The sequence below is a fragment of the Phyllobates terribilis genome, unplaced genomic scaffold (assembly GCF_046119375.1).
Source record: "Phyllobates terribilis strain yellow unplaced genomic scaffold, ASM4611937v1 Scaffold_10__3_contigs__length_209671492, whole genome shotgun sequence".
Taxonomy (NCBI): Eukaryota; Metazoa; Chordata; class Amphibia; order Anura; family Dendrobatidae; genus Phyllobates; species Phyllobates terribilis.
Window position 1 is genome coordinate 158,044,207 of NW_027362770.1, and position 13,167 is coordinate 158,057,373.

The 13,167-nt window shown below is 41.0% G+C and overlaps 1 protein-coding gene across 1 annotated transcript in view; it reads right to left on the reverse strand.

Annotated features, from left to right (window-relative positions):
- VWF (von Willebrand factor) overlaps positions 1 to 13,167 on the reverse strand; it is a 344,529-nt gene that overhangs the window by 10,086 nt on the left and 321,276 nt on the right. Inside the window, exons 43-46 of the mRNA XM_073649985.1 lie at positions 12,561 to 12,710; positions 3,135 to 3,263; positions 1,930 to 2,113; positions 265 to 305 (exon numbers count right to left, since the gene is read on the reverse strand). Coding sequence (XP_073506086.1) covers positions 265 to 305; positions 1,930 to 2,113; positions 3,135 to 3,263; positions 12,561 to 12,710 — 504 coding nt within the window. The remainder of the gene's footprint in view (positions 1 to 264; positions 306 to 1,929; positions 2,114 to 3,134; positions 3,264 to 12,560; positions 12,711 to 13,167) is intronic.

Consider the following 13,167-nt stretch of genomic DNA (forward strand, 5'->3'; position numbering starts at 1 on the left):
ACCTGAATCTTGAAGATCGAAGGCTCTAAAAGGTAAATATTTCTCCAACAACAAAATGTTTTTTAAAATTTTATTCATCCTTTTTATCTTCCTTGGGGGTTTTCCCTTAGCTCAGGGGTTGTCTTCACGTTCTGAATGGTGGATTTCTTTATACTCAATCCCATTTAGTTGCAAGAGACAGGATGACATAAGAATGTGGAAGAGAGGAATAGCAGGAAATGTGGGCTTGTTAATTGTGTTCAGAATGGCATTTTCTGTACTCACCCCAATGATAGTACCATTGCGGAGGCAGCCAGGAATGGGTTCTACAAAAAGAATACAATGCTATTTCAAAATAAAACCTTAAAAAAAGAATAAAAATACATCATCTATATTCATTTGTTGATCTCATGAGCCCCTGTGCGATGGCACATTGAATCTCTACACAGTGACGTAACTAGAGTCTGATGTATATATATATTCATATATATGTCCTCCATCATGGTATATATGTCTCTCATCCTGGTATATATATGTCCTCCATCCTGGTATATATGTCCCTCATCCTGGCATAAATATGTCCTCCATCCTAGTATATATGTCCCTCATCCTGGTATATATATGTCCTCCATCCTGGTATATATGTCCCTCATCCTGATATATCTCCCTCATCCTGGTATATGTCACTTATCATGGGCCCCATCCTGGTATATATATCCTCCATCCTGGTATATGTGTCCTTTATACTAGGCCCCTTCCAGGTATATATATCCCCCTTCCTGGTATATATATACCCCATCCTGGTGTATATATATATATATATATATATATATATATATATATATCCCCCATCCTGGTATATATATTATATCCCCCATACTGGTATATTTATCCCCCACCCTGGTATGTATCACTTATCCTGGGCCCCATCCTGATATAAAGTATATGTTCCCAATCCGGTTATATATGTTCCCCATGCTGATGCATATGATCCTCATCCTGGGCCCATCCTGGTGAAAATATTCCTCATCGTGATATATATGTCCTTTATCCTGGGCCCCATCCTGGTATATATATATATATATATATATATATATCACCCATCCTGGCATATATGTCCCTTATCCTGGGCCCCATCCTGGTATATACGCTCCCCATCCTGGTATATGTCCCTTATGTCACCGGTCCCGGTGACGACGACTGCGACCATGGTCATTACGCCCCTGTCTATACACCTCTGTATTATAGAGTCGTAGGCACTGTGCCCCTATGATGCATTGTAATCTCTAATGCTAACATCATTTTTTTCTCCCCTTCTTCCAAAGGCCACAGCTTTTTAATCTTTCAGTTAATAAAGCTATATGAGGGTTTGTTTTTTTCAGGACAAGTTGCAAATTTAAGTGAAACCATTCACATAATTTTTCCAAGTCACTACAATTATGGAGATACTTTTATAGTTTTTTTTTCATTATTTTAGTAGTTTAAGAAAAAAGTTGATTGTAGTAGGCCAAAATTTGATGGGACTGGTTGACCATGAGCGTGGCTGCCTCAGAATCTCCCCTGACAGATGATAGAAGAGGAGCATCAGACACTTTGTTCATGGATATCAGTAAGAGATCAAGGGCAGAATTAAGAAATATGCTCCTTACTACTGGATTTCCAAAGAGTTAAAGGCAAGGTCCATTCCTTTCTACCCACTATTGTACACCATTACCCTCTGCAGATGCTTATTACCCCATATTTAAAGACTGTCTCCTCATAACAACCTCTGTTTGACGGAAAGCAGTGGTCTTCAATGTAAAACTTGGACAGACCAAATAAGCTGGAGAGGGATCCACCAATACCAAGTGGTTCCAAGCTCTGGCACATAGACCAGGTGGGGGGCCTCTATAGTGTCCATACATAGACCAGTGATTTGCTATACAAGATAATAGAAGAGTAGGACTTTACCACATTGGCAGATGGGACAACACTCTGAACCATGCCTGCAGATCAGCTCATAGCCCGTAGGACATTTCTTGGTATCTATGTCAGAGCAGGAGATGTTTCTCTGCAGGGTGAAGACTTCTCCGTTCACGTCGGAGCATTCATTGATGATACAAGGATCATAGGGAGATGTCCACCTTGCGCCAACCTGCAATTACCCAAAAACACATCAACTGTTATGTGTAATGTTGAAAACAACATAAAAGAAAATAGACCCACCACCCCCCAAAATCTACATATACAGCTACTGCAGAGAGCTGGAAACAAATCACACCTTTATCGAAGTTCTAATGCTTTTATATTAGTATTTACTGGATTACTTTCTATCACTATGTCCTAAAAAGTATGGGGGATGATCAACACAGATCACTAAAAAAGTTGAATTCATAGCGTTCTCCTATCATGGGAGTAAGTGTTTTGTTTCCCTGCAGCAACTCTACTGGTAAAAGGAAGTATTACGTGCGAGGTCCTCCTTGGTGGGAGTTATTCTCTGTCTTCATAGCCACTTTAGTGATCATCGAATCAATTCAAGGAGAATCGAATTCACTTTGAATTGAACAAGAAAATTCAAATTTGGCAGAATAAAAATTTTTGGTGATTCACTTCCGGTAAATCTAGCAAAAAGTTGGCTGGCCAGCATTTGCTGTATTAGAAAGAACAGAAAGGGCTTAAAAAATAATCTAATACTTACTTCTCCTTTGCCCTCCCTGTACATCTCTCATCTCCGATCACTTTTTGTTCCAAGGCACATCAACAATGTGGATGGAAGACTCAAGGATGTGGATGGAAGAGGAGATCGGAGGACTGGCAGCAGCGGTATAAGTAAAGTGAGGGGGCCAAGGAGAGGCAAATATAAGAGGGAGGAGGATAACTCATTCCTGGCTGATTCAATCTGCTTCCAATTTATTCATTCCAAAACTCATTTTTTCCTAAAATTGATCGAATCTACCCAAATGAAATTTCAGGAGATTCGATGAAATCTATAACCACTCAATGCTCCAGCTAATAGATGGAATGAAACAATCTCTGTATTAATAATTAGGTATTTTAAAAATGGGTTTTCAAAACCAGACTACCCGAGAAGAGAATGTTAGAGGAGGATAGAGGTTTCCTGGAGTGAACACACATAATATTAAGACTTGGTCGTTAGTTAGTATTTTAACCCTTACACTATAATAGCGTTTGTCACTGTCTGATCCATCTACGTCTCCTCTCCTTCTGGAGATCACCTCCTGTTCACACACGGCCCTCTTACATGTTCCGCAGCACTCATGCTGCTTAGTTACGTACTTAAAGCCCTAAATGGAAGAAACAAAATCAAACCTTGTTACACATAAAATCAAGTAAAAATTATAGTAAATAACTGAAAAATTAAAGTGTAACTAGGACAGGATAGCACCTAAAAAGAAAAGTGTCATAGCGACGGGGGGGACATGGCACGGTTGACCTTGCACCATTTTCTATGGGGCACAAAAATTTAGGCCCTCATTATGAAATGATCAAATGGCAAGTTCTGCTTCTTCTTGGACCAGCAGAACTTGCCCCATAGTTCGTGAACTGCTATTTCCCATTTCCTATGCAGAGCGCAGCAGTCAAGAAAAGTTTGTCATCAGCTGCTGCACTCTTCATAGATAGTGATCGAGATGACACAGGTTGAGCAAGACACTGCTGCGCTCCGCTCTCCTGAAGCTCTCTGCCTCTTCTCTCACTTGTAATTTTTGTGAGAAAGAGAACTGCTGGGAGACCTGTCACAAATGTAAAGGTTGTCCCCTGTAAAAAAGAAACATTAACATTACAATAAAACGTACAGTACATTTTACACACGTTTTCCAAACTCTTAATTACTGTAGGTTTTGGGCTAGGGTTAGGGTTCAGATTAGAGCTAGGGTTAGGGCTAGTTCTAGGGTTAAAAAAAAATTGTTCCATAAAATAAAGTCAATAAAAGTAATTAAAAATATAAAAGTAAAACAAACATATTCTAACAATTACAACATACTCAATATTAATATTTTATTGCCAGATTTCCGAAAAAGATAAAAAAAAATAAAGGGCCCAATGGGAAAATAAATATCACACCTACTGGACGGCCATATATAGGCACATATATCAGAATCAACTCCCAACAGGGTATCGCAAAATCATGCTTTTTTCAAAACTGGTCATCTTAGGATGTGTTGAGCCAAGACAAAAGGTAAGGAAGGACACAGTCTGTGGACCACCAAAACTACTCTGTTCCATCTTCTTCACGTATAGCTAAAGAAGAGTGACCACCAAATGTATGAAATAAGTTCATTGTGGTGTGTCCTGATGAAGAGGTATGACTGCCTCAAAACGCATTGAGAAATTAAACAGCATCCATACTGCATCTGGTCTCTTATCGTATATTGGATCCTCGGCAGGTCGGGTTTATATCCACGCTCATCTCCAAATTTGTACCCTAAATGTATGAAATAAAGCATAGGTGGCCCTATTAGCCCATATGAGCCCATGTTCTGATTATTCATTTGTTTTAATTAGATATTGATTGTGCATCTAAACACATTTACATCCTATTACTTCGTTTTTATAGTGTTACCCTTTTATTCAGCCACCAAGTAGAATGTTTTTTCTTGTGTTTCCATGTTGTATGGAACTTATAAGCAAGAGGAAATCATTCATTGATCGACACAATAGGGAAATAATCAATGCAAATATGCTCAGGGAACAGGAGCCTAAATTCAACCATTTACTTAATGTTAAACCTCCAACAAATGTGAGAATTTGAAGGGTTACCATTGGACATCCGGCTCATTCTCTCCTCTGTATTATCTGCTGACAGGTTTCATCATTCTAATGGAAGGCAAACAAGAGGAAGGTTTCTACATGGATCCAGGTGTTTGTGCAAGTGCTTGACTTTAATTAAAACGAAGGTTAAGCCGCAGTACGGAGAAAGCCCTGAGTCACGCCTCACATGTGCCATATGTTCTGTACTGTGCATGACAAAGCAGAATGATAAGAGTCGAGAATTGATACATACGGGTATAGCTCAGGTATAGATTGAAATGTACAACAAAATTAGATAATGTATCAATATTTTACTTTCAACTTTGCTAGTTCCTCATTATATGCTTTCCTAGAAGTCAGCCCCTATGACTACAGTAGGGCTACTTAAAGGGGAGAGTCTTCTCTTATCATACAACTTCTTTAGGAGCAAAAAGTTCTCCCTCCATGTAGGAGATATAAGTACAGTGCTGTACACCATTTTTGGCACCCATTCATTTTTTTCCATAGACTGTACAATATCTTCAGAAATAAATGCAAATGTACCAAAGTTATATCCTCAGGATTTTTTTAATTAGTGGTCCAAAGTAATACAACAATAAAACATTGTTTTTCAACTTCCATGTTACAATTTCAAAGAATAAACAGAATAAACAGCATGTGCAACAATAAAGGCACCCCTAATTCATACTTGGTTGCACACTCTTTGGCATTGCTGACTGCCTCTTTGGATGTGTGCTTTGGGTCATTGTCTTGCTGGAGGACCCATGATCTTTGACTCAAATCAAGTTTTCTTACACTGGGTAGGACATTTCGCACTAAAACCTCTTGATAATTGTCTGATTTCATGATTCCTGTATTACGGTCAAGGCCTCCAGTACCAGACGCAGTAAAGAAACCCCACAGCATTATGAATCTTCCACCATGTTTAACTGTTGGTAAGGTGTTCTTTTCCTTATAAGCTTCATTGCGGTGTCTACAAACAAACTGTTGCTTTGCATTGCCAGAAAGCTCTATTTTTGTTTCATCATTTTCCCAGAAGGATCGTAGTTTGTCAAGGTATTCTTTGGCAAAGATCAGTAGTTCCTTTTTATGTATTTTCTTCAGCAATGGTTTCTTCCTTGGCCTTTGCCCATAAAGCTCAGCTTGGTTTAGTGTGCGACATATGATACTTTTTGAAACCATGACTGTTCCAGGTTGGCCTTCAGGTCTTTGGATGTTTGATGTGGTGTTTTTTCCACCATTCGCACCAACCTTCGAAGACATCTCTTGTCAATTTTCCTCTTTCCCCCACGTCCAGGGAGGTTCATGACGCTTCCATGCTTGGCAAGCTTCTTAATAACATTGCACACTGTTTAAACTTGGATACCAAGGTCTTTAGAGATGGCCTTATACCCTTTGGATGTCTTGTTTTTGTTAATAATAACAGTTCTGATGTCCTCAGACAGCTCCTTTGTCTTCACCATTGTGACAAAGGAACAGGGCCTACCATGTGGCTTTTTAAAACACTGAAGTCATCATTCATTGGCTAATTCATGTCACATGGGCACCGACAATTAATCATAGGTAAATCTCTTTTGTGATTTACCACAGGCGAGTCAAAATGTATTTCCATACTAAATTAATGTAAAGGATGCCAACACCAGTGACACAGCAAGCTTCAGGTTTTTCTATTTTTTCCTTTCATTGTTTCTTGTTTTAAATTATTTTTTTATCCTTTGCTGTTTTGTAGTTAACATGATTGCTCTATACAAAAAAACTGTTTCACTTGATTCATTTTTTTTAGAAGATATTCCACATTATGTACTTAAACTTCATGGTTGCCAATAACGATGAGCAGGACTGTATATTGCTCCTGTGACTAACTACAATGGGGTTTATTGGAAGGTGGTCTCAGGTTTTGTTGAAGCACACCCTTCACCTTCTGCTTCGGTAAAAAGTTCTCCACCAAGGGTGTAACTATAGTGGGTGCACAGTTTGTAGTTACACCCAGACCCTGGAACTTTGAGAGCCCAAGAGGTTCTATTGGTCTATATGAGTTGACCAATATTATTAAAGAACATTTATAGTTGGGAGCCATGTTGGAGATTTTCTATTGGGGCCCACTAGGGTCAGATTATGTCTGGTAGACATAAAGTAACGGAAATCTCTGTGCCTACAATGGAATTAATTAAAAGAGGGTCTACTGCTCATGCTGAATTCATTACCCATATTTCTTCAGGTGCAAAGAGTTCTTTGTCCATCTTGGACAGAATTTGAAAGTAAATGAGGGGAGATGCACAGGGTCAAAATGTGCTTCAACTCTAGAAAAGTAAAGAAATGGGTTGAACAAGTGCTAAACTCTAAGAAGAGGATGAGAGCAATGAACCAATAAGCTTAATTTTTTTATTACACCACTAAGTCTGATTGTTTGTGAACATCAATGTTCAGATAAATGTTTTTAGATAGGTACCTTTCATTTGTCAATTTTTAATCATTTGGTTTCCTAAAAAACCAAGGGTAGGCATAAGCTAAACTAAAGGTCAGGGCGTAGCGATCACGACTGGGTCCGTGGAGTCAGGGGGCCGGTCGACTCCAGTGCAGTTTTCAGCTGAATGCGTCCTCGGACACATATTTAGCTGAAATGTGTTGCGGTGCAGACAGCCGCTGGTTCCCTGCACCACAATAGCTATACTCACTGCCGGCCAATCAGGACCCAGAAGCAGACGTCAGTGTGCCCGTTTATGGAGCAGAAATACGACACTGCTCGCCATGGGAGTGTGGATAGGTAAGAAGAATCATTTTTTGTTTTTATCTTTTAAATGTATTGGAGAAGAGTGCCAAGACAAGTGACATTATTAAAGAAAGGGCCCAGGACAGGCGACATTATTATAGGATGGGGCCTAGGACAGGGGATATTATTACAAGAAGGGGCCCAAGATAAAGGACATTATTAAAGGAAGGGGCCCAGAACAAGGGATATTATTACAGGATGGGGGCCAGAACAAAGGACATTATTTCAGGAAGGGGGCCAGGACAGGGGACATTATTACAAGAAGGGGTCCAAGACAGGGGACATTATTACAGATTACAGGCCAGGATGGGGAAAATTATTACAGGAAGGGGCCCAGGACAAGGAACATTATTACAGGAAGAGGGCCAGGACAGTGGACATTATTACAGATTGGAGGCCAGGATGGGGGGCAGGATGGGGAACATTATTACAGAAAGAGGGCCAGGACATGGCACATTATTACAAGAAGGGACCCAGGACTGGAAATATTGTTACAGGAAGGGGCCCAAGACAAGAAACATTACTATCGAATGGGAACCCAGGACAGGGGACATTATTACAGAAAGCTGCCCAGGATGGGAGACATTATTATAGGAAATCTCAAACACCTTGACCTACACTCACTATCTGAATCCCTCCTCTCTCTTACAGACATAAGTTCATTACATGATGCAGATGCTGCTGTGGTGTTATATAACACCATATCAGCTGCAGCTCTCAATTCGGTCGCCCCCCTCACACAAACCACAGCTCGCACAATCAACAGGCAACCCTGGCAAACCACTGTCTAAAGAACTGCGAAGGGCCTCCAGGGTTGCTGAGCATAGATGGAAAAGGTCTCACTCCAATAAGCATTTCATTGCATTCAAACAGTCCCTCACTTCTTTCAAGTCCACACTTAAAGGAGCAAAACAAACCTACTTCTCATCTCTCATATCCTCCCTGACTCACAACCCTAAACAGCTATTCAACACTTTCAATTCTCTCCTTCGTCCCCCAGCACCTCCTCCCTCTCCTCTCATCTCAGCCGAAGACTTTGCCTCATTCTTCAAGCAGAAGATTGACAACATCAGACAAAGCTTCTGCCTAAAGTCCCCACAGCACCTCCTCATATCTACTCAACCTTACTCCTCCAAAACCAGCTTCTCCACCATTACGGATGATCAAGTTTCCTCTTTACTCTCGAAATCACACATCACCACCTGCAAACTTGACCCAATCCCATCCCACCTCATCCCTAACCTCACCACAGTCTTCATCACCTTTTCAACCTGTCACTAACAACTGGTGTCTTCCCCTCATGCTTCAAACATGCCTCAATCACACCCATCCTCAAAAAGTACTCCCTTGACCCATCCTCTCTGACTAGCTATCGCCCCATATCACTTCTCCTCTATGCCTCAAAACTACTGGAACAACACGTTGATTCTGAACTGTCCTCCCACCTCTCCTCCTGCTCCCTCTTTGACCACTTACAATCTGGCTTCCGACGCATCACTCCACTGAAACTGCCCTGACTAAAGTCACCAATGACCTACTAACTGCCAAATTCAAGCGACACTACTCTGTCCTCCTCCTGGATCTGTCATCTGCTTTGACAAAGTGGCCCATTCCCTCTTACTACAAACTCTCTCATGTCTCGGCTTCACAGACTTGGCCCTTTCTTGGACCTCTTCATACCTAACAGACCGGACATTCAGTGTCTCCCACTCACACACCACCTCCTCATCTCTCCCTCTATCTGTCGTTGTCCCCCAAGGTTCAGTTCTAGGAACCCTGCTCTTCTCTATCTACACCTTCTGTCTGGGACAGCTCATAGAGTCTCACGACTTTCAATATCATCTCTAAGCTGATGACACACAGATCTACCTCTGTCGACCTGATATCACCTCCTTACTAACCAGAATCCCACAATGTCTGTCCGCTATTTCATCCTTCTTCTCTGGTATCTAAGGGGTAACATTTCTCCTTGCGGACAATGACATGTTAAGCATGTCACGGTGAAGAGACTTTTAAAGCCGCAATGCTCCTCTAGGAAATATGCAAATTGTCTCTTCAGAGAGGAAGAGGATTAGAACTCTAGGGCCACCTACAGGAAGTAGCTATCCTAAAAGTCAATGGTGACCCTTTAACGAGTCACAGTGTCTTCAAATGGAGTTTCTGGCTCTGGCTTATATCCTAAGTCATGTGATAAGGCTCGTTAAAGGGTCAAAACATCATGTGCAAAACAACATACTATGCCAAAAACAACCAATATTGAATAAGTTGATAAAAAAAAATCCACCTCATCTTCACTTTTTGGAAGACATATCTAAAAGGGCTATTGATGCCCGACAGTCTAATTACATGAAGCTATAACTCGATGACAGGCCCCCACACAGTTTTTCCTACTCATTTTCACTTTTGCTGAGGAAGACGTCTACATTTTTAGGACACAATTTTTTATGTGAATCAACTCAAAAATTTCCAATAATTGAAAACCTTTATTAAAAAAAGGTCAATTAGAGTCCTTGCATTAAACAGTGAATTATTTTTAGGAGTTAATTTCATAAAACACTATTATGAATGATTTTTGACCTGGTGATCCCGTAAGTGAGTTACAAAAAAATAAAAATTAATAAGATTCCATAAAGGGTCATCTGTGGGTTTCTTTTGACAGCACAGTAAATTATTAGCACTAAACAACAACATCATTTTGATCCCTTCCCAGTTTCGAGGAACCTTAATGAGTACAATACTTGCCCCTGACCACCCAAGGAGTCATGCCATACATTTGGTGAATAGCTCGCCTATTCTTGTGGCGGTATACACTGCTTTTTCAATTAGAAAGTGTCAAAATATATATAAAAAAAGCTTCGAAGCGCTTAGGAAGGAGAGGTCATGAAACACAGCCTGCTCATTGTTCTACATAGATATTTCCAAACATTCTCGGTAAAGTCAACACACTTGTGTGGATGTAGAAGTGTCTTGGAATATCTTATAAATGAAAGCAAAGCTTACACTAAGCTTTTCTAAGGAGCCTTAAAGACAAAGTGGTGTTCATTTCGGAACCGTGCTGCTAAATTAATCAGGCAGCTCTATCTCTATTTAGACTGGAGCCTACAGGAGAATTAGCCATTGCCCTGGCACCTCATTTCTGCCGTAACTCAAGCCAGACATATTCCACTAACAAGCCACCAAAAAAAGTCACACTTAGTCCTTATTGACCTCAAATGGGTGTTAGGAGCTTGCAGTCCTTGGTAACTCGTTGGCACCTCAAAGAAACAGATGTGTCATGAAGAGAACAATATGTTTAAACTACAATTGGTCACAATTTGGAAATTAAGTACACCTCCATAGCTGAAAACATCTAGTAAATTGCTGTTGTCTATTCTTACCTGTGATGGACATTTGTCATGATTTGTCATCTTTTTCAGACGTCCATCATCTGGTTCCTGAGGGGTTCTTTATTTCGCTATGACACATCTCTGGTCATGCACTGACTCCTGGTCTGTTCAATAGCCAGTGCGATCACCCCTATGTCCAGCCAATGACCACATGCCCCAGGCTTCTCAGGATCCCTTCCCCCGCTGCCCTATGACATGGCTCTGGCCAAGTTCTGACTCTTGGTCTGTTGAATGACCAGTGCAATCACCCCCTAAAACCAGCCAGTGCCCCAAAATTATATGGACCCTTCCCACATTGCTCTATCAATAAGCAATAAGTTCATTTTGGCATACAATGGGGTTCTTGTTCCTGATCCACTTGGTATTGACTCAGTTTTTTCTCTGGAACCACATCTTCTTGTCTAATGCCTATCCTGACCTTTTCCTATCTCATGTACATGATTGAACGCTGCCTGAATCGAACTGTGCACCGTCTGACTAAGCTTCCTGCCCTCTATACTGCTTAAAACCGCTACTTGATGACATTAGGCTGTTTACGCACCAGGCGTTGCTAAAGGAGACTACTCAAAGGAAATCTGTCAGCAAGTTTTTGCTATGTAATCTGATATCAGCATGATGTCGGGGCTAAGACCCTGATTCCAGCGATGTGTTACTGACTGGGATATGTTTTGCTGTTTCAATGCAATCAGTGTTTTGTCAGCAGGAGATTATCACTACAGGACTAAGTGTTTCGTGCCTCCTAGTCCAACCACACCCCCACCACTGATTAGTAGCTTTCTGTCACTATACAGTGTACACAGAAAGCTGCCAATCAGTGGTGTGGGCGGGGTTATACACATCCCAACATTCCAAGCTGAACATTCCGAGCTCAACATTCCGAGCTCAACATTCCGAGCTCAACATTCCGAGCTCAACATTCCGAGCTCTGATAGACCAGCAACAGAGAAATCTGTGATTCCATCACAAGTGCTGCACCCAGTAAAATAAGTGATACATAGCTGGAATCAGGGTATCTGTTCCTACATCATGATGCTGTCAGATTCCCTTTAAGGGGTAGCAACCTGGAGACTCTCTATGGAAAGGTCCTTATTCCTTGCAGGAGTCAGACTCTGCTTTCTGTTCTATCCCTAAGCCAAATCCATATTGGGTCTTTTGTTGTCCTTTTTACAGAGCCTTTATCTTTATGACTGTAAATATAGAAGAACCTGAAAGTCTTCACCTAGGTCAAGTTCCAGGGTCACAATGGCTGGTGGCTACCTCAATTGGATAAAGGTGGATATTTGACAAAAGGGGGCTGGCTGGTTTTGAAACATGGGTATGAGTTGGTTACAAATGAAAGTCAGTTTAGGTGCACTTCTTGAGTAGAAATCAATACAACCTACACCAATCACTGCCCTTTACACTCCATTTCACCAGCATTAAGTAACACTAACCTGACATTTGAATACCTAATTCATGGCAAATTTAATGTCCGACACTGTTTGTAAAAGAAACATGCAAAACATCCCAGAAATATTCATATATACAGAAGCCCCACCCCTGAGGTGCTGTTCACAGGACAATCCTGGAATATCCGAACAGTCATAAGGTATTATACCGTCCAGATTGACAAACACAAGTAGGTCAATACATGATAGAAAAGTTTTACACTTTCCGGAAATGTATTTTATACTTACAGGACGGCAGTTTTCCTTACACGGCTTCTTCTCACACATTACACTGAGAAGGTTAGTGATAGGGTCTACAGCATCGGTGCACTGACAATTTAGGCATCCATCTTCCCAGGAACTCCCGATGTGGTAGACATTATTTTTATGCACACAGACCTATAATATGCAAAAAAATATATACAACTATTTAATAATTAGATATACAGCTAGTGTAACACCGTGCGGGGCGGTAGACGGGGGCGAGACACTTGTCTTCAGTGCCCCGACACATTACATGAAAGTGTAGGTCCTGGCTGTGTGTCTCTAGTGACAACAAATGTGTTAATGGTAAGCCATAAAAAAACATCACCGCACCACAAAAAGATATCACATAGTCATCGAGAGCATATATATAAGGGTTTGGACAGAAAAGAGAGGTGTACTCAGGGGCTAAGAAACCACATAACTGAACCTCAGAGATAGTAAAGTGCACAGTGCAAATGTCCGCTCAAAATACACGAGCCCTATCCAAACCAACATAAAATGCAAAACCTTATGCTCAAGTACGAACATGTGAATGACTGTCTATGGTGCCACCACCCCAACGCGCGTTTCAGCAACGTGCCTTCTTCCG